Here is a 25,690-nt window from a genome sequence, read left to right as displayed (position 1 = left end):
ATTTTATATTTATATAAAATATGAAATATTTTAAATATGTTTTTTCTTTTTCTTTCTCTCCTGTATTCCAAGTGCTTTGTGTCCTCTTGTGTTGTTCTAAGTGGGCAAACATCAGGGCGAAGCTATACTTCGGGAGTTCTTCCTGATTCAGAGTATTAGTGGTGAAAAATATTTCTGCTTGTGGGTATTTTTGGATGAAACAGGCAGTGGAGCATCTGAAGCAGTTCATTCAAGTGTACCTGCTAGTGATTATCTTCACTAGAGTTGTACGCAATAAACTTTTAGTCCCTAGGGGGAGAGCAGCCTAGTTTGGTGGAAACAACTGTGTTCCTATTTTCAGTGATTCTGGGTAAGTAACTTAGGTTTGTTATACTTCTCTTTTACGATAGGATGATAGAAATGACCTAATGATTTTTTTCTATAAGGCTTTGTGACTGTGGAGACTGTATACATTGGCAATATTTGAGGAGGGGGAGGTGGTGTGAAGATTTAATGATTTAAGCAGAGGAGAGATTTCCATAGTGCCAGACAAATAATGGGCTCTTAATTTGTTATCCTTGATTAGCCCTTCCCCCTCCCCCCAGTCATAAACCACTTACGCTTAAAATTCAAAACTCTGTGTCTGAATATATCAGGACGATACTAAGGCCAAGGCCTGGGTGTGGGAGGAGGGTAGAGGCAGAGACTGTGTTTGGTCTCCGATTGACCCTTTTACAAATTCTCCTTAATTTATGGATGTTCCCCCAAATTGAAGTTAAGATTACTTCTGAAAAAAGTTAGGAAAAATTAAAATGTAAAGTTAGCCATCTTTAGAAGTGACCCAAGAGATAAACACTTAAAATCCACTCTGGCTGTAATCTCAGTGTGGGGCATGACTAAATTGTGATTGTAATTAAGAAAATATAGCTAAGTAATTGTATTATATTCTATCTGGAGAAAGAACTTGTTTGTTAGAAGAGGGTGTGGGAATTGTGGGTCAGCAGTGAAAGAATAGAAGAGGAGTCAGAGGCAAACACAAGCTGTGCTCTTCCTGGTACTGCCCAGGCGGGGAGGAGTCCCAGGTCCTTGACTTTGAGGATCTGGTTTATGCTTACAGTGGGGATGGATATATTAGGCTATCCTAGCATGATGACGTAAGCTATATATCTGCTTGTCTTATTGCTTTGATTCTCTGCTTATTTAGCAAGTGATTCTAATCTGGAATAACTATAATAGCTATGTTTATTAAATATCGACTATCTAATGTGCCAGTCACTGAGTTAGGTATTTTGCAAACATCTTCATCTTTACAATAATGCAGCAGAGAAGCAAGCATCTCCATTTTACAGATGGGGAAATTGAGTCTCAGAAAGGAAATGTGACTTCCCCAAGACCTCATATGTAATAAGTAGCAACTTGAGGTTGGAATTTAGTCTGTGATTCCAAAACTCTTTCCTCTGAGCCATGGTGCTTTTCAGGTAGATTTGCTTATTGAGAAAGACTGTGCTGAATCTTGTAAATGGGCCAGTTGGTAACTTTACTTTTTTTTTTTCCTGAGGAAGATTCACTCTGAACTAACATCTGTCTCCAGTCTTCCTCATTTTTTGCTTGAGGAAGGTTAGCCCTGAGCTAACATCTGTGCCAGTTTTCCTCTACTTTTTTTTTTTTTTTAAAGATTTTATTTTATTTTTTTTCCTTTTTCTCCCCAAAGCCCCCCGGTACATAGTTGTGTATTCTTCGTTGTGGGTTCTTCTAGTTGTGGCATGTGGGATGCTGCCTCAGCGTGGTCTGATGAGCAGTGCCATGTCCGCGCCCAGGATTCGAACTAACGAAACACTGGGCCGCCTGCAGCGGAGCGCACGAACTTAACCACTCGGCCACGGGGCCAGCCCCAGTTTTCCTCTACTTTTTATGTTGGTCACTGCCACAGTGTGGCTGACAAGCGGTGTAGGTCCGTGCCTGGGATCCGAACCCACAAACCCTGGGCTGCTGAAGCAGATGTGCTGAACTTCACCACCACATGACAGGGCCGGACCCGACAACTCTTTTTTTATTGAAATTAAGTAAATTGGCATTTTGGGTTTTATATATATGGCCTCTGAATTTGGTTTTATGTGAATCTTCCTCTACAAGACAGGTGTCCTGGTCTGCTAAATTAGATTTCTGAACTTGTAAGATTGAAGCTGGATTGTGTTTTCATCAGGGCAATGCTCCCCTATAAGGGAGGGAGGGGGCTGAATGGCTCCTGAATTTCCCAAGGTGTCCTTTAGCCTTGCTGTAAACTTTTCCATTCAATCCTCAGCAAATTATACTTCCTATTCGTTTCTCTAAAAGCATAGTTATTTTCAATCAACGTGGTGTAATGAAAAGATAGGAAGTTTTGAATTCAAGAAAGATCAAGATTCAAAGCTGTTTTCCATCCCTTGGGCAATGTTCTGGTTTTCTGTTACTGCCTAGTAAATCACCCAGAATTTAGTGGCTTAAAACAATAATTTATCATCTCTGATATTTCTGTGGGTTTACAGAGTTCAGCTGGTCAGTTCTCACTTGGGATCTTTCTTGCAGTTGTGGTCAGATAGTGCCTGGAGATGGAGCCATCTGAAGGCTCTACTGGGCTGGACCTCCAAGGTGGTTTTTCCCTCATACAATCCAATTATTGTCTGATGTCTCACTGCTCCTCATGTGGCTTCTCTGTCCAGCAGAGTAGCCTGAACATATATGGCTGCTTAGGGCTCTGAAAGTCAGGAAGCAGAATCTGTCAGGTAGTTAAGGGCTTTGTCCGGAACTGGCCCAGTGTTCTATCAGTTAAAGAAGTCACAGGCCCCCCCAGATTCAAAGGAGGTGGAGTGGAAGGTCACATTGCAGAAGAGCATGTGGGTTAGGAGATTTTGTTGGGGCTATCTTTGGAAAATGAAATCTGCTGCAGACAGCTTACTTCACGTTCTTATCTGTAAAATAGAAATAACGATATTCACCTCACAGAATGGTTAAGAGGAATAGCACAGTGTCACCCACATCATAGTTGGTTCATATGTATAAGTACCTTTCTCCCTCAATTCTCTAAAATAATTATTTCTGGTCTAATTTTCCTTTGGGTCACAGTTTGTTCAGTACATGGTTTGGTTAACATTTTCCTCGCTAGACTATGTTTCTCAGCCTGTTGTAACTTAAAACAAAAAACTTTATCATAGAAAATTTCAAACCTATCAAAAGTAGAGAGAATAGTATAAGAAACCCACATGTACTCAGCTTCAATAATTATTAACTCATAGCCAATCTTATTTCATTCATCTCTACCCTTACTCAACATCCTGTGTCCAGATTAGTTTGAAGCAATTGATAAAATTTTTGAGTCTTTAGAGTGAAGGGGTGGCATCCTTAGTGTAGCTGGAAATCAGGGAAAAAGCAGTGTCTGGTGTGAATCCAGAAGAAAAATGGCCGTAGTAAGTGGAGTGCTATCAGGCCTTGGGAAAGAAAACCTAGAAACTGGAACTGTAACATCTTCAGAATGTTATTTTGGGGTTTTCATGCCCCTAAGAGAATGGAAGTGAGACTTCTCTGAGATCAAACCTTTGTTCTGAGATCAGACTACTGCAGTATGTAAGAGATAAGTGTGCATTTTTTACTTTGATGATTAGAGAATGACGAGCTTGTGACTTCTGAAAAATTCTCTGTATTTCCTGTAATGTTGATTGCAGGAGGGATAGTCCATGGCTGAGGTTTGTTTGTTTTATAATTTGCTACTTTTATCCAGAATAATTCACGGAGCATTTGGAAAGAATTTTTAGTTCTCTTCCCTGTAATCAACATAGAATTATCTAGAAAGATTTGATTGTGCTTGTAAATGGAAGGCGTACCTAGTGACAGGAAGAACCCATAGTACTTGTACAATTTTGTTTATACCTCAGAAGTGTCGTGTTTTGTGAAGGAGCTATAGTGGCTGACAGCCTGGTTCCTAGAACCGTGCATAGCATCGTGAAGAGAGGACTTGTACATTTCTCTGTGTGATTCTTGCTTCAGTCTTTTTTGTCTTCCCAGTTGTGATATTTGACTTTTGGAATTATTTTCTCTCAACCACAATTCTAAACATCATTTTGGAAGTTCAACGTCAATGTAGATGACGCTTTAACCCTAAAGACCTTCACCCCAACTCCACTTTAGCCACCTACTCCCATAGCTCTGTCTTGGAACTTGTGATGATCCAGAACTGTTCTGCCTCTGAAATCCCAGCCTCCTCTATCCCATGATCAGGCTACAACTTCTTAAGTTTCCGGCTCTTTTAGTTCTTTGCTTCCACTCTACCTATTCTCTGATAATATCAGATTTTGATACTTTGACTCCTAGTTGTGAGGTGTGTGGCAAGTAATTTCATGTTCATTTATTCAGTAAATATTTATTGAACACCTGTTTGTCCTAGACAGATAGCAGTAAACAAAACTGATCTGGACTCTGCCGTTATGAACCTTAGAATTTACTGGTTGGAGACAGACATTAAAAAAAGCGTTAAACAAATACATAATTAGAAATTGTGATAAGTGCTATAAAGGAATGAACAGGGTGCTGTAGAAGAAAGTAAGAGGAAGCCATGTTAGATTGGGTGATGAAAGAAGGACTTTCTGACGTGACATTGAAATGGAGACCTAAAGGATTGAAGTCCCTTGCCGTGCAAAAAGTTAGGGGTCTGGTGTTTCAGTTAAGGAGCAGTATGTATGAAAGCTTAGAGGCAGGGATGAGCTTAATGAGTTGGAAGGATTGAAAGAAGGCCCTGTGGCTGGAATGCACTGAGAGAGGGAGAGAGTAAGCTGAAATGAAGTTGGCAAGTTGAACAAAGACCAACTGAATCAGGGCCCTGTAGCTCATGTTTAAGGGTTTGATTTTATTCTAAGTGTTTTGGGAAATAGTTGAAAGGTTTTAAGCTGGGGAATGATGTGGTCCATTTTATGTTTTAAAAAAGATCGTTCTGACTTCAGTATGTAGAATAGATAGGAAAAGGCTAGAAGAGAAACAGGACAACACTTAAGAGGGAAAGTATTTAGTATCTAGAGCCAGTGCTGGCTTGGCTTAGGATTCTGTGCTAGTGGGGCAAGGAATAGAGTTGAGAAATGTCTTCCAGGTAGGAGTGGCAGGATTGATTGTTGGATGTGGAAGATAACGGTGAGGGAGGTGTCAGGAATGACTCTCAGGTTTCCCATATGAATAAACTGGTATGCTACCTTTTGAGGTAGGGAGGGAGGGTGTGTGTGTGTGTGTGTAAGTGTGAGAGAGAATACACATGCAGATCAATGAATCTGGAGTTCAGAAGAGTAGTCTGGGTTGGAGAGACATTTGAGAGGTGTTGTGTATAGGGGATATTTAAAGCAGTGGGAATGAGTGAGAGAGGGAGAGGGAAGAAAGAAGAGGGCACAGTGCTGTGATCGTGACAAATTATAGCATTTTGTAGTTGATTGTTTTTTTCCTTTTTAACTTTAGACGTTAGAATAGATTTAAGGTTAACTTTCTAAAGTCAATGTCACTTGCATTCAGATAAACTTTCTTAGTGGCAGAGAAAGGGATGGAGTTAATGCTACTTGGGAGGGTAGAGGATGAAGTAGCCGAGGGAGGGGCTCAGGGATGTGTATGGTCTTCAGATTATTTTATTTCACAGTATGCCTATTATGAGTGTTTCTCTTTTGTGTGTGTAATAGAGAATAAAGGTTGGAGCTTCTGATCTGAAGTTTTCCATAATCTGGTCCCAGCCTGCTTATTGACACTCATCATGCCACTCCCCTCCAGCCTCCATGCATGCTATATTCTGTTGTTATGATCCTTAACCCATAATTTCCTTTTTCATTGAGCAAGCAGACTAATATTTTATGTCCCTGTTTCAGACAAAGCCTTCTCTGATTCCCTCAGGCAAACTTTGACATTTGTTTATATTCCCAAGGTTCATTGATTATAGTGATTACTTTATTAAATTTTACTGTTTCTTGGATTGACTGTTTCCTTACCAAACTAATCTCCTTGACAGAGGGATTGGTCTTTTTTTCTTTCTATCTTTTAAGAAGGCATTTGAATGTTTGAATTACCATTCTGACTGTCTTTGTTTGGATAGCCAAATACAGCTTACATCACCTTCTGATAAGACAAAGTTTACGGTTAGAAAATATAGGGAGCAAGAAAATAGTTGAAAATGTCTTTCCCAGTCTGTTTTAATAGGTAGTTAAAATATATTTTTTAAAACTATGATAAGAAAGTCTCTAAAGTGTATTCTTTCTTATCAGCCCCAAAGTTTGATATTATTTATTTAAAAGAAAGGTTCATGGTACTGAAGGAAATAGAAGCTGACTTAATGGAATTGTTCTGGTTATTTGAATCAACATTTTTGTAGAATATCTGAGAATATTAAATTTTATTTGGAACCATTGGTAATGAAACCACAGATTAGAAATATTGTAAAACTTCATTGTAAGTTCCTAGTCTACAAATTGATTTATGCTTTGATTCAGTTTATGTCCCCTATTTGTACATAGTAAAAAAAACACAGTTTCTTTTTTTTTTCGTGAGGAAGATTGGCCCTGAGCTAACTACTACCAGTTCTCCTCTTTTTGCTTAGGAAGACTGGCCCTGAGCTAACATCCGTGCCCATGTTCTTCTACTTTATATGTGGGACGCCTGCCACAGCATGGTGTGCCAAGTGGTGCCATGCCCGCACCTGGCATCCGAACCGATGAACCCCAGGCTGCCGAAAAGTGGAACGTGCGAACTTAACCGCTGCACCACTGGGCCAGCCCCAAAACAGTTTCTATACCCATCATATTATAATCTTTGACTGCTCTGATAGATCTAGTGGAGCTTTTTCATTAGATTTGAAGAGAAAATTAGATAATAAATTCATTCCAGTTAAAAAGAAAATCAAGGGGCCGGCCTGGGGGCATAGTGGTTAAGTTTGTGTGCTTTGCTGTGGAGGCCTGGAGTTCACAGGTTCAGTCCCAGGCATAGACCTACACACTGCTCATCAAGCCATGCTGTGGTAGTGTCCCATATACAAAATGGGTGTTAGCTCAGGGACAATCTTCCTCAAGCAAAAAGAGGAAGATGGGCAACAGATGTTTGTTCAGGGCCAATCATCCTCACCAAAAAAAGAAAAAGAAAAGAAAATCTACCCAAAGAAAAAGAAAAAGAAAAAACTTTTGCATTCTCCCTTTTAGCTCTCAGTGGGAACCATTTATGAAGCTGTTCTGCAGACATCTTATGAAATTTTTTATTTGCTGTAATATAATAGAGAAAACTATCCTGGGAGTCAACAAGTACATACACCGTTAGCTTGGGTACTGCATGTTGTTCTGAAACTACATAATTAGGTTTCTAATGAAAGACTTTTATTTATTTCTTCCTTTCTTTATAGGAATATATTTGTCCCAGATGTGATTCTGGCTTTATTGAAGAAGTGACAGACGATTCCAGGTACTGTACAAGTTCGTGAATAAATCAGGCTTTCGATTGTCAAAATTATTTTCTCTCAGCATTGACTGAATAGAAAGGAATTTGTTCTATAACTTGTATTCTCTGCTGAGAGAGAGAGAAGAAAAGTGGCAGAGGGAAGGGGAAGAAAAATGGGAAAATTTCGAAAGTGATGTGATAGTGAGTGTGATGAGATCCACTGCTTCTCATTGTGTGTGGCATTCCTTGGAAACTTCTATATCCAAATCAGGGTAAATCTGGTAAGTTTTCGTTTATTTTCTGAGACTTTGGGGTGCTCTTAGATTATCTGCTGGTTTTTAGTGACCACTCTCTTGCCTGAAGGTAAATTGCTGTTATACCTCTTTGTTGGGCTGGGGAGTGACTTCTCAAAGATATCTAATAAGGTAAACAGGCTGTTCTAGTTGGGGAAATTGAGTTATTACTGTGCTTTGAGGATCCCTTGTTCTTATTAGGATTATTGCTGTCAAACTTAGGCCATCTTGCCACTGTAATATTAATATTTGGGTTTATAATGCTTGAAGTTGGCTCTCTTTGGTCTTACTAAAGGTATAAAAAGGCAAGATATTTCTGCACGTGATGGTATTATATATTACATCTTGGTTAACATGAATAAAACTATAAAAATTTAGTAAGTAGAACAGCATTGATAGGATGGCCTTTTTTGGCTAAATGCGATGGCACATTTGTTCTTTTGTGGCTATCTGGTTAAACATTGGTTAGACAATTGAAGAAGTACTAACTGGATACAAAAATCTGTAATCTGAAGCTTCTTTTAATCTTCGAGTGACTTTGTGGATTTTGATGGCAGTATATAATTCCTTTACTGTTGCTGTTGGCAGAATCTAAAGTTGAAGGTCCCTTCCACACCCAGGAAAAACTACACATTTTACAGTATGTACTATCAGTTTAACTTTATTAATGATTGGTGATTCTATGTATAAGTGAACTGAAGCTTCTGGGGTAGTATATGGCATGGGATCTAGTTTGGTACAAACACATAAATGTTAATCCTAATAATCTTGGTTTTAAATAACACAATACCAACTCTAAACCTGTAAGATTAGCATGACAGCAAAATTAGCAATTTTGTGTGGATGGCATGCTAACTTGGGATAGCTTTTTATTTGTGCTATTATAATTGCATCAAATGCTTATTTCAAGCACTTCTGCTCTGCACGTGTTAAATAAAGAGCATATTGGTAATTGAGGGGCAATTAATGGGCTTATTTTTTTCTAAGTTTTTAAATAGTAATCCTGGTGTCTTTAGCCCTGTATACAAAGTACAGTTATAAATGAGGACAGTGATTAACTGCAGGACGAATCTTTTCTAACAGGGAACAGTGACTTCTATGGATTCTGCTCTCCCTTGACTTAATTCTTTTGTTTGTGCCTTTGTAGGTCAAAGGTTGTCCTGTACAGATGCTATTGGTAGCAAATACTCAAAGGCAAAGATTATGTCTGTGGAAAGATAGTGTTTTAAATGCTTGAAGAAATATTTTTCTTAGACTCAGCATCTTAGAGGTAGCATGGTGTTTTCTTCTATAAAGTTCATAAACATTTCCTGATTTGACTGCTTAGCAATTAGAGTGGTAAGTAGTGGTTGGTAAAAATTAATGAGAGGAAGTCCTTACATGTAAATATTGGATAATGGGCCCCTGTTTGCTACTTAGACATTCATCTAGAGGGGTAGCTTGTAAGTTTTCTTAAGCTTTGTAGCATTTCTCAGAACAATGGGGTTGTTTTTATTATCCCTTCTTTATGATTAGTCCTGTCACTTAAAATACAACAGAATTTTAAGGAAAGGGAATCCTGAGGGAGTTTCAGGGGGAGCAGAATCCCCAAAAGATAGAGTTGATAGCTTTAATTACCAAGGATAGTTGAATCCCTGAAACCATGTAGAAAAGGCAGAAAAGAGCCTGGAAGCCCGTGTAGGTGTGAGCAATGAAATGAGTACACAGTGGTAGTTCAATTATTTATTTATGTAGCATAGACGTACAGGGACTTTTGGCTTGTTCCACATTTGAAGTGTTTTTTACAAAAGCGTTTTTAACTTATGAAACAAATACAGGTGTTAAGTGGTTTCTAATCAGAGAATAAGGCCTGAGGATAATTACATAGAGAATGGCATTAGCTTTGCTCTTTTGCTTTTGGTTCCAGACTAACCAGGGTGTGTTTGTTTCCTCAATGAACTCAGTGCAATGCCTGGATTGGTGTTGTAATTCTGAAAATGAAAGCTGTTTGTAGTAGTTTGTGGACTTTATATCTTTGGGGTGAGTGTGTGTACATGTTTGTGTGCTTACGTCTGTCTCTTAAAGTAAAAGTGGTGTCCAGTTCTTGATTCTTTCTGCCTCCTTTCCCCCAAAGTGTTAGCCAGTTTCTTCTCATTTTTGCAAATTTCATGGGGACAATAAGATCTAATATTCCTCCCTGGTCTTTGGGAATAGATAGCTATTTTATTGTTTATACATGTGATAGTAATTCAACAACTTTTATTTTTGAGTTATAAAATATATTGAACATACTCATTATAGGATATGGTATTACAGGGTTTTCAGAAGTGATGAGTGCTCTGTATAATACCTGACACTCTACACATATTTGTGGTATTATTAAATGCAATCTTTACCCCCTGAATTTATAAATTTCTGTATGGAGGAGACAGATTCTAGATATTTATAATGCAACGTCGAATTTAGAATCAAAAGTCAAAGTGCAGAGGGGTGTAGTGGACTCTCACTTGGTTGGTGAGTTCAGAAAAGACTTAATGGAGGAGGTAGCATTTGAGGTGGGCCCTGAAGGATGTGTAGGATAATGAAAGAATAGGGTAAACTATCAGAAGAAGAAAAAATATTTATTGAGCCCTCTTCTAACGTGTTAAATACAGTGCAAGACCCCTTGCATTACTCCATTTAATCATTCCCAAGTCTCAAATGTTGTGTTCAGCTGGTGGTTGAATGGTTTTTTAGTGAAAATTTTCTTTTTAAAAGATTGGCGCCGGAGCTAACAATTGTTGCCAATCATCATCTTTTTGTTTTCTTCCTTCTTCTGCTCCCGAAAGCCCCCCAGTACATAGTTGTATATTCTAGTTGTGAGTGCCTCTGGTTGTGCTATGTGGGATGCCACCTCAGCATCGCCTGATGAGTGGTGCCATGTTGGCGCCCAGGATCCAAACTGACGAAACCCTGGGCCCCTGAAGCAGAGTGCGAGAACTTAACCACTCGGCCACAGGGCTGGCCCCTGAAACATTATTTATTTATTTATTTATTTTTTAAACATTTTAGTTTTCTTTTTTCTCCCCAAAGCCCCCCGGTACATAGTTGTGCATTTTTAGTTGTGGGTCTTTCTAGTTGTGACACGTGGGATGCCGCCTCAGCATGGCCTGACGAACGGTGCCATGTTGTGCCCAGGATCCAGGGTGGCCAAACCCTGGGCCACCAAAGCGGAGCACACAAACTCAACCACTCGGCCATGGGGCCGGCCCCCCTGAAACATTATTTTGAGAATCTTGTTTTATTTCTTTTTTTTTTTAAGATTTTATTTTTTCCTTTTTTCTTCCTAAAGCCCCCGATACATAGTTGTATATTTTAGTTGTGGGTCCTTCTAGTTGTGGCATGTGGGATGCCACCTCAGCATGACCCGATGAGCTGTGCCATGTCTGTGCCCAGGATTCAACCGGTGAAACGCTGGCCCACTGATGCAGAGCGCTCGAACTTAACCGCTCGGCCATGGGGCTGGCCCCTATTTCTTAACCTATTTGAGAATAAATGTTTTTCTTCTTTTGCTGGGTCAAATTTCAGTTGCATTGCTGGCCGTGGGTCCTTCTTCTCTATGGTAATACCTCTCTCCGTTTTTCACTTGATTTATCCTTGATTTTGTAATTTGTTACAATATTTTTCAAAGATTAGTCCACATACCAGTTCTTCATAATTTCCTTTGTAGGTGGCATGTTGGGATGAGTTATTTTTCCTTATTGGGCTTTGTTCTCAGTGTACCATTCTATATTTAGCTTCTGGGAGGGAAGCTTGTTCCTGGGAATAGAGTCACTACTCATTCCTTTTTCTCTTCAGTTTTTTAGGTGGTGGCGGCAGCCGGCTAGACAATAGCACATCAACACATTTTGCAGAGGTGAGTTTTCCTTTGGCTGTAGGGATCCTTTAGGTAGTGGGTGGATGTTAAAATCGTGACAGATTTTCACTTCCCAGCACGGTACCATATTAGAGTGCATAAGAAAAATGTGGGCAAGAGTAGACCTTAGAAAGATTTGTGTTTTCAGTAGCTGGGGCTTTGGCATGCTACCTTTGATAAACCCTTAATGAGGAGAGAGTTATAGCCTTGAGCTGTGCTGTTTTCAACTTGTTGGTGTTTTCGGCTTCTTTATTGTGTATATGGTGTGAGAATAAAAAGCTTGTGTTGTTTTTGAAATAACAGTGTTGCTGACTCTGTTTAGTGGCATGACAGCCAAGTAAAGAGCAGGCCAAGAATGAGTTGTAATTGAACTCACAATGAAGCACAGTCTTCAACTTGACATAGAGGTACCGGTTTCTAGAGATTACCTGTGATGATCATGGTGGTTAGGTGTAATTGGAATTAGGGGCTCAGATTAAGGATGATATTTACTTGCCTTTCAGAGCTCAGGATCGGACCTATACTTAATTTCTAGTTCTTTATGTAATGTAGCATCCATATTTTTGGGGGGGAAATAGTCTTAACTGTGATTTGAAAATAAGGCATTAGTCTGCGTTTTTGAATATCATTTTATGTTAAATTCAGAGTAGTTTTCTTTTTTCATTTTATCCATTGACTTAAAATCTCTTAATTTTTTTTAACCATTTTTGAGTGTACAATTCAGTAGCATTAGATACGCTTTGTTTTTAATCATTTAAAGACTATAGCCCATAAAGGACAGACCGGCTCAGCCTTACAGAAAACATGGGTTTGCTTTTGCTTCTGTTGCCACGGAACTTGCTTGGCTGTAGAAAGCTAAGGGATGCTAAAAAACAAAAACAAAAACAAAAACAAAAAACAAGAGTTAAATCCCATAATCAGAATTTCTTTGTGTCTCAGGATCATGTTAGCCTTTTCCAGAGATAGCTCAAGTGCCTAGAGTGCACAATTTTTTGGTATTTGCTTGTGTGTAAACTAAAACTGTATTAGCAGTGTATTTAAAAATTGGTATTCAATAAGAAGCCCATAAAGCTGTAAACCTCTCTCTTTTATCCTCTGAAAATTATCTTAAGATCTGTAGCCCTCCAGATTTTTATGTTGTTAGATTTACAGTCAAGAAACTTGATGAAATGTTTGGGTAATAGTCTTGTTTTGTTAAGGGCATTTTCTTTTACTTAGGTTCTGTGGTAGTACTTTTTAATAACCAGTATTAAGTTTTTTTTTAACTCTCAACTCCCTCGTTACATGGATTGATTAGCGTGTGGTTCAAGACATCTCATGTCTTTGAACTCCCATTTTTATTTTCTTATTTTGTTGGATTGAAAAACATTATTTAAAATTTATTCCGCTTGCCAGGCCTGGAAGCCTTTCTGATTTTAGTCCCTGTTTTTCCCCTGTGTGTGCTATTCCTGATAACACAGATTTGTCACTTAATGGTTATGCATATGCAGAAGAAACTTTATCTGACTTTCCTTAAGGGTTAGTTCTCTCTTAGGAAGTGGAAGTAGTCTGTCAGTTTTATAGATATGACTCACTAGGAGGAGATGCATTAAGAAGAAAAATAAATATATGTAGTCAGTTTCCTAACTTTAGTAATGCTAAATCTGACACTGATGGCGTGAGCTATCCTTCAGGTGTTTTGCTGAATCATAGCCTGTGACTTCATGTTCTGTAGGGTTTTTAGCAAGGGCATGATGATGCTTAGTTTTCCCTCTATAGAATTCCCCTGTCATCATGCCTGAATATTTCCGTTTTCTCCTTTTTAAATGATATTTTGCATTTGAAAAATAGAAAAAATCTGTCTTTATAGAAATCTGTATATTGTAGAAGTTGCCAGGAATTTTAAAAAATCAGCTAAGGATTGCATATCAAATGCTTTTATACACAGCACTCTTTCAGAAGTAGGAGCAAGAAGCAAATGTCCTGATTGCCTTGCCTGCAAGGAACTTATAATTTAGTTGGGGAGCAAGTGCAGACACACATGAAACAAATAAGGAAACAAGAAAGAGTGCACAGAGAGTATAATAGACTTATTGTGGGGTGTATATCACAAGCATAGTAGAAGGGGGAGATTCTGTGGGCTGCAATCTTTGGGAAGACTAAAGTCTACAGGAAGAGAGGTCAAATGACGTAGTTGTATGCCTGGAACTGGATTGCCTGAGTTCAAATCCTGAGTCTACCACTTACGGCTATGTAACCTGGGCAAGTTTACTTAGAATCTCTCTGTACCTCTGTTTCCTTGTCTGTAAATTGGGGAAAATACACCTACCTCATAGAGTTGTTGTGAGGGTTAAATGAGTTGATACATGCCAGGTTTATAGGCCAATATGCCTGCTACATAGTGAGTGCTGGATAAATTTTAGCCATTATTAAGATTTCACGGAGAAGGTAAAACAAGGCTTCAAGTACTGGACACTTATAGGGAATGGGGAATTTAGATAAGCAAAGAGGTGAGAAAAACTATTTCAAGATAGTATTCACAGGCTATAAGGTTTTAGACCCATGTCCCTGGAGGAAAAACGTAGAAAATTATATATAGAAACCAAATTTATTCTTTTTTATATTTTACTTGGTAATTTTAGCGCTTATGTTCAATTTTGCTCTATTTCTCTTCAGCCAGAGTTGCTTGTACAATGAAGAGGTTATTTCTATAATTAATATTTACTAATAGTTGAGTTGCTAAAGTTCTACATATATTAGACCAGGCTTAGTCCAAGCAAAATTTCTAACAAAATCAGTGTTGATTTCTTTTTAAGTGGATCTGGGATGTAGAGAGAGAGTGGATGAAAATGGAGTGAGGGTGGGAGGACAGTTGCCATTTAAATGGGAGCTATGTTTGAGTAGTGTGTGAGGGTCAGTGGAGAGTGAATCTAAAAATGTTGCCAGCAGTTTTTAGAGAGGTTAGATTGGCCATTGCTATACTGAGGTCCCTGATGATAACCTGGGGGAATTGAGCCCATGGCTACCTGAGAGTTTCATTGATTACTTGAGAGCTTTTCACCATGACCTGGTGCCAGTGAGACATCTGATCTGAGAGTCTCAGTTTACCTGAATGGATCACTTCAGTGCAGGGGTGGCTGTGGCTGCTGCCTCAAATTAGCAGAAAATAAGATAGATGGCTTTCTGGAAAAAGAGCTCCCAGGTCTGCACAAGAGGGCAGGGTGCTCTGAGCAGTCTGATTTATTTTTTTTTTAAATAAAGTTTGTTTTAGTACACATTCAGTATTATAATGGCAATAAAAAAGATGTTTAAGTGTCCTACTATTCTAAGATCTCCCTTTCTCCATATATTTCCTTTCAAGTTTTGTCCTGAAAGATATTATAACAACATTAGGAGATTTTTTTAAAAATGAAAAATCTCCCATATTCCATAATGTTTTCAAGGTTCATCCATATTGTAGCATGTATCAGTATTTCATTCTTTTTTATGGCTGCATAATATTTTATTGTATGGATACTACATTTTGTGTATCCACTTAGTTGATGGACATTTGGGTGGTTTACACTTTTTAGCTCTTATGCATAATGCTGCTGTGAATATTTGTGTACAGATTTTTGTGTGAACATATTTTTTCCGTTCTCTTGGATATATAACTAGGAGTGAAATTACTGGGTATATGGTAACTGTTTAACTTTTTGAGGGATAGACGGTAGTATTTTAAGAGGTGCTGATGTGATTGTGGTTAGCTTATAGCAAGTTCAGCTAAATGGAAGATATTGTCTATCCTATTTTTTATATTGAAATAAATATTTCAGCCCACATATTTTCAGAAGTCTTGTCTTTATCTCCAGTCAAAGTAACATTTTCAGTTTTTCAAGACAAAACATGTCAAATAAACTGTCTCTGTGATTCTTTTCAATGTTTCACCGAAAGTTTGTGGTGGTGTTCTCTGTTTGTTTCTCCTTATGTAAGTCATGCCCTGAATACCCAGTTTTGTTGTATGAGCTGTTTTTTTCTCTTGTGCTTGTCTAAGTTCGCTCAGAAGCGAATGACCTGAAGCTATTCTGATCCTTAGTGTTGATTTGGTATAAATTTGTGTGGTGTGCTTTTTTATCCTGTTTTCTATGGTCAGAGTGCACTATTGTTCTGGGACAAATACATTGACTGTTAGTTACTATTCTTTTGCACTAATTTGCAGTTTCCAGACAAGTAGCAAAATGCCTCATGCCGATGTTGAAGCTGCTTCTAAGATTGAGTTCCTTCAGAATTTTTACATATGTTAGATGTGATAATTTATGTAATTATCAGTGCAGATTATTGATATTATTATCTTGGTGCTTGATTTTTCTTCTAGTCAAAATTTTCAAATATTTACTTTTTACATTATTGTCATTAAAAAATTTTTTTTTAAAAGATTGGCACCTGTGCTAACATCTGTTGCCAGTCTTCTATTTATTTTTCTTCTCCCCAAAGCCCCCCCGTACATAGTTGTATATTCTAGTTGTGAGTGCTTCTGGTTGTGCTACGTGGGATGCCGCCTCAGCATGGCTAGACGAGCAGTGCCATGTCCGCGCCCAGGATCTGAACTGGTGAAACCTGGGGCCGCCAAAGCAGAGTGTGCGAACCCAACCACTTGGCCACAGAGCCAGCCCCTACTTTTTACATTATTATTGTTATTTTATTTTATTTTTTTGAGGAAGATTAGCCCTGAGCTAACATCTGCCACCAATCCTCCTCTTTTTGCTGAGGAAGACTGGCCCTGAGCTAACATCCATGCCCATCTTCCTCTACTTTATATGTGGGACGCCTGCCACAGCATGGCTTGTCAAGCGGTGCCATGTCTGCACCCGGCATCCAAACCAGCGAACCCTGGGCCGCTAAGGGAAACGTGTGCACTTAACCACTGCACCACCAGGCTGGCCCCATACTTTTCACATCATTTATAATGAAAATAATGATTACACTGAGAGTTCTTTTCTGTGAGCAAACATTGTGGAACTTTATTCATACAGTAAGGGAATCGTAGATTTCTTCGAGTATGGTTTACCTAAGTGAGATGGATGATGGAGAACAATGAGGATGCTGCTTATACTTTTTCACTTATTGAAGGCAGGTATAGTTTTGCATTTTTAAATGTTGCATTTACTTTGGGGTTTTGTTGTAGACCACTTTTCCGACTAGAAACCCATGATCTCTAACAGATGGAGGGTGTCACTAGAAAGCAGAGGAAAGTAAGTCTGATATGATAAAATGTACAAATGGCAGTTAAAATGAAAAGGTGCTTTATTTCACTAGTATTTAGAGAAATCTTATTGATGTTTTTAGTGTGTATATTATTTTTTGCTCTTCAGATTAGATATTAGAATTAAAAATTTTTTTAACAATGCTGGCAAGAGTATGGGAGAATGTAAGCTCCTGTACTCTGGTAGGAGTTTAAATTGGTATAGCCCTTCGGAGGGTAGTTTGGTACTGTCTGGCAAAATTTAAAATGCTTATACCCAGTAATTCTATTTCTGTGCTACAGAATGTTCATATGAAAGAGAAGGAATGCTTCCCACTGCATTTTATGAGGCTAATAAAACGTGATAGCAAAACCAGACTAAGATAGTACACAAAAGGAAATTTACAGGCCAATTCACTCATGAACATGAAGTTCACCCAAAACGCCTGAAATAGAATCCAGCAATGTATCATAAGCCACATTGTGTTTGTCCTAAGAATTCAAGGTTGGGTTCGTATTGAAGGCTAGAAGGCAGTGGGAAGACATATTTAAAGTGCTGAAAGAAAAAAACTGCCAGCCAAGAATTCTAAGTCCAGCAAAACTATCCTTCAAGAATGAAGGAGAAATTAAGACATTCCCAGATAAATAATAGCTAAGGGAGTTCATTACTAACAGACCTTCCATATAAGAAATGCTAAAGTGAGTCTTTTGGGCTTTCTGGAGTAGGGCCAAAGAACGTGCATTTTAAATAAACCCTGCTATTGATTCTTATATACCAAGACCAAAAAACAACAACAAAAACATCACAATGAGATATTTTCTATCCAGCAGACTGGTAAAAACAACGACAAAAGTCCTATGATACCAAGTGCTTGCCAGGATTTGGTACAGTGGAAAGTCTTAAACACTCTTTGTGGATCTGTAAATCAGTACAACCACTTTGGAAAACAATTTGGCATTACCTAGTAAAGTTGAAGATGTGTAGACCATATAAAGTTGTACAGACCACTATTAGAGAAACTCCTCTATCTCTGCAGCAGAAGACGTATGTAAGAATGTTCACACTGACTGTTTGTAATAGCAAAAAACTGTAAACAATCCAGATATGTATTGAGAGGAGAAGAGATTTTTAAAATGTATGGCATAAAGTGTGTGTGAAAATGAGTACATCAACATGTAAGGTACTTTCATAATTTATAAGATACATTTTATTTAGGGATGTGTACATTTGTAGTAAAACTGCAAAGAAAAACAAGGAAATGATAAAAAAATTGAGGATAATGGTTACTTCCGGACATTGGGGGAGGAGGCACACATGAGGATTTCAGTGGCTTTGGTAATGTGGGCTAAGAGATCATTACATGGGTATTTGTTTTATTTTCTTATACCTCATTTATTTAGGTTATTTCTCATGTATCACATACTATATATTATAATAAAAAATGTTAAAGACTGTATAAAATATAAAACATTCGTGCTATGCTGCTGTTGAGAAGAATGATATGACTTTATGTTCTGAGTCAATATCAGCCCTTTTTTTCTCCATAGCATTTATCCCTTTCTAACATACACAGTTTCCTGCACCCCCTTTTTTAAAAGTCTGGGTTTTTTTTTGTTGTTGTTTATTTATTTATTGAGAAAGATTAGCTGTGAGCTAACATCCACTGCCAAGCCTCGTCTTTTTGCTGAGGAAGACTGGCCCTGAGCTAATATCCGTGCCCATCTTCCTCCACTGTATGTGTGGGACACCTGCCACAAAATGGCTTGATAAGCAGTGCATAGGTCCACGCCCGGAATTCAAACCGGTGAACCCCGGGTGGCCGAAGCAGAGCACACAAACTTAACCACTACGTTACCGGGCCAGCCCTTCCTTTCCCCTTTTTTTGGAGGGAGGAAGAGTGTCTCTCTCTTGCCACTTGAAAATGAAATTCATTAGGGCAGAGTACTTTGTTCCTAACATTTTGTTCACTGCTGTATCTTAACAATTCCCAGAAAGTGATTGGGTGGGACATAGTACATGCTCAACAAGTATTTGTTGAATGAATGAATGGGTGTATGTACGTATTTTTTTTACAAAACCTAGTTTGTGTGTGTATACACACAGATATTTAAAGATCTGGAATTCTACACACCAAATTAGCCTCTAGGTAGGGGAGTAGAATTAGGGGTGGGGGTCACCACTGAGTGGGTAGAGACCGTATTGCACTTTATATATATATATATATTTTTTTTTTTCTTTTTTTTGTGAGGAAGATTGGCCCTGAACTAACATTCATTGCCAATCTTCCTCTTTTTGTTTGAGGAAGATGTCGCTGAGTTAACATCTGTGCCAATCCTCCTTTGTTTTATGTGGGATGCCACCACAGTTTGGCTTGATAAGTGGTCCTAGGTCCACGCCTGGGATCTGAACTTGCGAACCCTGGGCCACTGCAGCAGAACACACAAACCTTAACCACTACACCACGGGGCTGGCCCTATTGCAGTTTATATTTATATTCTACTGTGTTTGCATGTTTATAATAATGCATTTATTGTTTATTTTTTAATTAAAAAGGAGGAAACATCTTTGAAAATCAAGAAGCAAATTGTAAACTGGAAAAATTAACCAAAAAATAACATAATATTGACAAACCTAAACAAACTCCCTAATTTTTTGTTTTTTTGAGCAAGATTAGCCCTGAGCTAACTACTGCCAATCCTCCTCTTTTTGCTGAGGAAGCCTGGCCCTGAGCTAACATCCATGCCCATCTTCCTCTACTTTATACGTGGGACGCCTACCACAGCATGGCTTTTGCCAAGCGGTGCTGTGTTCTCTCCCGGAATCTGAACTGGTGAACCCCGGGCTGCCGAGAAGTGGAAAATGGGCACTTAACCGCTGTGCCACCGGGCCAGCCCCATGGTGTTGCTTTTTTACAAGTGTGTAAATATATCCATTTTATTTAAATCTTAGTTGTGGCAAAACACAAGGTTCTCACAGGTTGATCTAAATGATAGATTATGGTTGTACAACTCTGTGATCACCTTTGGCTCATGTTTTTATTTCAGAAGGGGAAACTGGTCAAAGGCATGTGGATATGAGCTCATTGTTAAGGCTGTTGGCTTGTTGTTTCTATATGAAGGAAATTAAGTTTCTCAATATGTGAGTTTTTTTCCCCCCATGCATGTACTTTAAAGACTTCTCTTTTCTCCTCCATGCAATTGGGGAGACATATACTTTTAAGTTTGGAGCTGTTGAATTTTGAAGTGTTAAAAGTTATTCCTCTCTTTTTGCAGTATTTCTTCTGTTTCCTCTTTCCCCTGTTCTTGAAACGAGTAACATGGTTTATTTCCTGTTTTTGCTAGCTCTGGGACCATTTGGACCACGCTATGTTTTTCCAAGATTTTAGACCATTTCTAAGTAGTAATCCACTGGACCAAGATAATAGAGCCAATGAGAGGAGTCACCAAACTCACACTGACTTCTGGGGACCAAGTCGGCCTCCACGGCTGCCAGTGACTCGGAGATACAGATCACGAGGAAGTACTCGTCCTGATAGATCCCCAGCTATTGAAGGGTGAGTACAAAGTTATTTTTTAAGTTCTCTTTAAGAGTAGTTTCAATGAAAGACATATTAGCATAATCTAATTTTTTTTTTCATTGAGTTAATGATAGGTTACAATCTTGTGAAATTTCGGTTGTACATTAATGTTTGTCATTCATGTTGTAGGTGCACCACTTCACCCTTTGTGCCCACCCCCCACCCCACCTTTCCCCTGGTATCCACTAAAGTGTTCTTAGTCCACATTTTTAAATTCCTCATATAAGTGGAGTCATACACAGATTGTCCTTCTCTAGCTGGCTTATTTCACTTAACATAATTCCCTCAAGGTCCATCCATGTTATTGCAAATGGAATGATTTTGTTCTGTTTTGCAGCTGAGTAGTATTCCATTGTATATATGTACCACATCTTCTTTATCCATTTGTCTGTTGATGGGCCCTTAGGTTGCTTCCATGTCTTGGCTATTGTAAATAATGCTGCAGTGAACATTGGGGTGCACAGGACTTTTGGGATTGCTGACTTCAAGCTCTTTGGATAAATACCCAGTAGTGGGATGGCTGGATCCTATGGTAGTTCTATTTTTAATTTTTTGAGGAATCTCCATACTGTTTTCCATAGTGGCTGCACCAGTTTGCATTCCCACCATCAGTGCATGAGGGTTCCATTCTCTCCGCAACCTCTCCAACATTTGTTACTATTAGATTTAGATATTTTTGTCATTCTAATGGGTGTAAGGTGATATCTCAGTGTAGTTTTGATTTGCATTTTCCTGATGATCAGCGATGATGAACATCTTTTCATGTGCCTATTGACCATCCGTATATCATCTTTGGAGAAATGTCTGTTCATGTCTCCAGCCCATTTTTTGATCGGGTTGTTTGATTTTTTGTTGTTGAGTAGTGAGAGTTCTTTATATATTATGGATATTAAGCCTTTGTCAGATATATGACTTGCAAATATTTTTTTCCCAGTTAGTGGGTTGTTTTTTTTGTTTCAGTCCTGTTTTCATTTGCCTTGAGGAAGCTCTTTAGTCTGATGAAGTCCCATTTGTTTATTCTTTCTATTGTTTCCCTTCTCTGAGAAGGCATGGTGTCCGAAAAGATCCTTTTAATACTGATGTCAAAGAGTGTACTGCCTACGTTTTCTTCCAGAAGCCTTATGGTTTCAGGTCTCACCTTTAGGTCTTTGATCCATTTTGAGTTTATTTTGGTGAATGGTGAAAAAGAATGGTCCATTTTCATTCTTTTCCATGTGGCTTTCCAGTTTTCCCAGCACCATTTGTTGAAAAGACTTTCTTTTCTCTGTTGTATGCCCTCAGCTCCTTTGTCGAAGATAAGCTGTCCATAGATGTGTGGTTTTATTTCTGGGCTTTCAGTTCTGTTCTATTGATCGGTGCGCCTGTTTTTGTACCAGTACCATGCTGTTTTGATTACTGTAGCTTTGTAGTATGTTTTGAAGTCAGGGATTGTGATGCCTCCTGTTTTGTTCTTTTTTCTCAGGATTGCTTTAGCAATTCGGGGTCTTTTGTTGCCCCATAGGAATTTTAGGATTCTTTGTTCTAATTCTGTAAAGAATGTCATTGGGATTCTGATTGGGATGGCATTGAATCTGTAGATTGCTTTAGGTAGAACGGACATTTTAACTATGTTTATTCTTCCAATCCATGAACATGGAATGTCTTTCCATCTCCTTATGTCGTCATCCAATTCTCTCAGAAAGGCCTTGTAATTTTCATTATATAGGTCCTTCGCTTCCTTAGTTAAATTTACCCCAAGGTATTTTATTCTTTTTGTTGCGATTGTGAATGGTATTGTGTTCTTGAGTTCTTTTGCTGTTAGTTCGTTATTAGAATATAGAAATGCTACTGATTTATGCAAATTGATTTTATACCCTGCAACTTTGCTGTAGTTGTTGATTACTTCTAAGAGTTTTCCAATGGATTCTTTGGGGTTTTCTATATATAAGATCATGTCGTCTGCAAACAGCAAGAGTTTCACTTCTTCCCTCCCTATTTGGATTCCTTTTATTCCTTTTTCTTGCCCGATTGCTCTGGCCAGGACCTCCAGTACTATGTTGAATAAGAGTGGTGATAGAGGGCATCCTTGTCTCATTCCTGTTTTCAGGGGGATGGCGTTCAGTTGTTGCCCATTGAGTATGATGTTGGCCATGGGTTTGTCATATATGGCCTCTATTATGTTGAGGTAGTTTCCTTCTATGCCCATTTTGTTCAGAGTTTTTATCATAAATGGCTGTTGGATCTTGTCAAATGCCTTCTCTGCATCTATTGAGATGATCATGTGGTTTTTATTCCTCTGTTTGTTGATGTGGTGTATCACGTTGATTGATTTGTGGATGTTGAACCATCCCTGTGTCCCTGGTATGAATCCCACCTGATCATGATGGATGATCCTTTTGATGAATTGCTGAATTCTGGTGGCCAAAATTTTGTTTAGAATTTTTGCATCTATGTTCATCAGTGATATTGGCCTCTAGTTCTCTTTTTTTGTGGTGTCCTTGTCAGGCTTTGGTATCAGCGTGATGTTGGCCTCATAGAATGTGTTAGGAAGTGTTCCATCTTCCCTAATTTTTTGGAATAGCTTGAAAAGGATAGGTATTAAATCCTCGCTGAAAGTTTGGTGGAATTCCCCAGGAAAGCCATCTGGTCCTGGGGTTTTATTCTTTGAGATGTTTTTGATTGCTGTTTCAATCTCTTTCCTTGTGATTGGTCTGTTCAAATTGTCTGCCTCTTCTTGAGTGAGCTTTGGGAGATTGTAGGAGTCCAAGAATTTATCCATTTCCTCTAGGTTATCCATTCTGTTGGCATATAGTTTTTCGTAGTATTCTCTTATAATCCGTTGTATTTCTGCAGAGTCTGTTGTTATTTCTCCTCGCTCATTTCTGATTTTGTTTATTTGAGCTTTCTCCCTTCTTTTCTTTGTAAGTCTGGTTAGTGGTTTGTCAATTTTATTTATCTTCTCAAAAAACCAGCTCTTTGTTTCATTGATCCTTTCCTACTGCCTTTTTCGCTTCAAGAGTATTTATTTCTGCTCTGATTTTTATTATTTCTCTCCTTCTGCTGACTTTGGGCTTTATTTGTTCTTTTTTCCCTAGTTCAGTTAGGTGTAGTTTAAGATTGCTTATTTGGGATTTTTCTTGTTTGTTAAGATGTGCCTGTATTGCGATGAATTTTCCTCTTAATACAGCTTTTGCTGTATCCCATATGAGTTGGTATGGCATGCTATCATTTTCATTTGTTTCCTGGTATTTTTTGATTTCTTCTTTAATTTCTTCAATGGTCCATTGCTTGTTCAGTAGCGTGTTGTTTAGTCTCCACATCTTTGTGCCTTTGTCAGCGTTTTTCTTGTAATTAATTTCTAGCCATATAGCATTATGATCGGAGAAGATGCTTGTTATTATTTCAATTTTTTTAAATTTGTAGAGGCTTGCCTTGTTTCCCAACATATGGTCTATCCTTGAGAATGTTCCACGTGCACTTGAGAAGAATGTGTATTCAGCTCTTTCAGGGTGGAGTGATCTATATATGTCTATTAAGTCCAATTGTTTTAGTTTTTCATTTAGCTCCATTATTTCCTTGTTGATTTTCTGTCTGGATGATCTGTCCATTGATGTGAGTGGGGTGTTGAGGTCCCCTACTATTATTGTGTTGTTTTTAACATCTTCTTTTAGGTCTGTTAATAGTTGCTTTATGAATCTTGGTGCTCCTGTGTTGGGTACATAGATATTTATAAGCATTATTTCTTCTTGATGAAGTGTCTCTTTGATCATTATATATATTTGATCCCTCTGTGTCTCTCTTTACCTGTCTTATTTTGAAATCCGCTTTGTCTGATATAAGAATTGCAACACCTCCCTTTTTTTTCTTGCTATTAGCTTGAAGTATTGTCCTCCAGCCCTTCACCCTGAGCCTGTGTTTGTCCTTGGGTCTGAGGTGTGTTTCTTGGAGGCAACAAATTGTTGGATCTTATTCTTTAATCCATTTTGCCACTCTGTGTCTTTTTATTGGAGAGTTCAATCCGTTTACATTGAGAGTGATTATTGATGCATGTGGACTTAATGCTGTCAATCTGTTGCTTGTTATCTGGATTTCCTGAGTTTCTTTTCCTGTGTGCTTTAGCCTACCCTTTTAATACTGCAATTTCTTATGCTGGGTTTCTTAGATTTTTCCTTATTTATGATTTGTGACTCTGTTCTGTGTTTTAGTGTCTACCTTGAAGTTTGTATTTAGAATTTCATGTCTAATATAGTCTATTCTCTGGTGGTCTCTTACTTACTTGACCAATACTGATTTAGACCCTTTGCTCTTCCCCTCCTAAATAATTATTGTCATTTCTTATTCCAACTCGTGTTATGAATTTGTAGTTAGAGTGATAAGATCGTCCTTGCTTTGGTAGTTTCCTTACCTTTACCCTAATGCTGTAGTTGAATATTTGCTATCCTGTTCTGGTTCTATCCATCGGTCTCCCTAGTCTGTGGATTGTGACCCCTTTCTCCCTTTTTTCTTTTTTCAGGTATGAGAGCCTTCTTGAGGATTTCTTGTAGTGGAGGGCTTTTAGTTACAAATTCCCTTAACTTTTGTTTGGAAAAGATTTAATTTCTCCCTCATATCTGAAGGAAATTCTTGCTGGATAGAGTATTCTTGGCTGAAGATTTTTATCTTTTAAAGCTTTGAATATGTCACTCCATTCTCTCCTAGCTTGTAAGGTTTCTGTAGAGAAATCCGCTGAAAGTCTGATAGGGGCTCCTTTGTAGGTTATTCTCTGCTTTTTTCTTACTTCCCTGAGTATTCTCTCTTTATCTTTCCTTCTTAGCATAATCTAATCTTTATAAAAAGGCTCTCATACTTACTACCTTTGTGGACAAGATGGAGATAAATTGACAGAGTGAAAATGAAGCTGAATTGAATGTCTGTTTTCAATTAGTACCAGTTAATGAATGATGATAAATTAAAGAATGATAAAACTAATGATATAGGTCTCTGGTTACCATTTTTATTAATGTCTCAGATTAATATATAGGTGATATGTTTATCAGAATTTCAGAAGATACTGAAAGGAATATAAAATACATTGAATGATATTATGATTCAAAAAGACCTCAACAGACTGGAGCAGTGGGCTTAGGAATAAATGTAGAGTCTTGTGACTGCAAGAACATTCAGCAAAAAATGTTTATTGAATGTCTTTTATGCTGGGGTGCATATACTAGACCCTGGGGATAGAATGGTCAGCAAAACACATGGTAGCTCTTGATCTTGTGGATTCCCTTTAGTAGGAATAATAAACGTTAATTTTTTTAAAAATCTTTGCTGTATGCGCAGGATTGTGCTTCATCCTTAATTTGCTTGTCTCATTTAATCCATATGA

At 38.2% G+C, this 25,690-nt stretch overlaps 1 protein-coding gene across 1 annotated transcript in view; it reads left to right on the top strand.

Annotated features, from left to right (window-relative positions):
- The window catches only part of RNF115 (ring finger protein 115), a 73,301-nt gene that overhangs the window by 12,809 nt on the left and 34,802 nt on the right, over nucleotides 1-25,690 (top strand). The window contains exons 2-4 of the mRNA XM_014867026.3: nucleotides 7,364-7,422; nucleotides 11,508-11,565; nucleotides 20,108-20,319. Of these exons, the coding sequence (XP_014722512.1) occupies nucleotides 7,364-7,422; nucleotides 11,508-11,565; nucleotides 20,108-20,319 (329 nt within the window). The remainder of the gene's footprint in view (nucleotides 1-7,363; nucleotides 7,423-11,507; nucleotides 11,566-20,107; nucleotides 20,320-25,690) is intronic.

The sequence above is a fragment of the Equus asinus genome, chromosome 25 (assembly GCF_041296235.1).
Source record: "Equus asinus isolate D_3611 breed Donkey chromosome 25, EquAss-T2T_v2, whole genome shotgun sequence".
Taxonomy (NCBI): Eukaryota; Metazoa; Chordata; class Mammalia; order Perissodactyla; family Equidae; genus Equus; species Equus asinus.
This window is presented reverse-complemented; position numbering and strand designations above follow the sequence as displayed.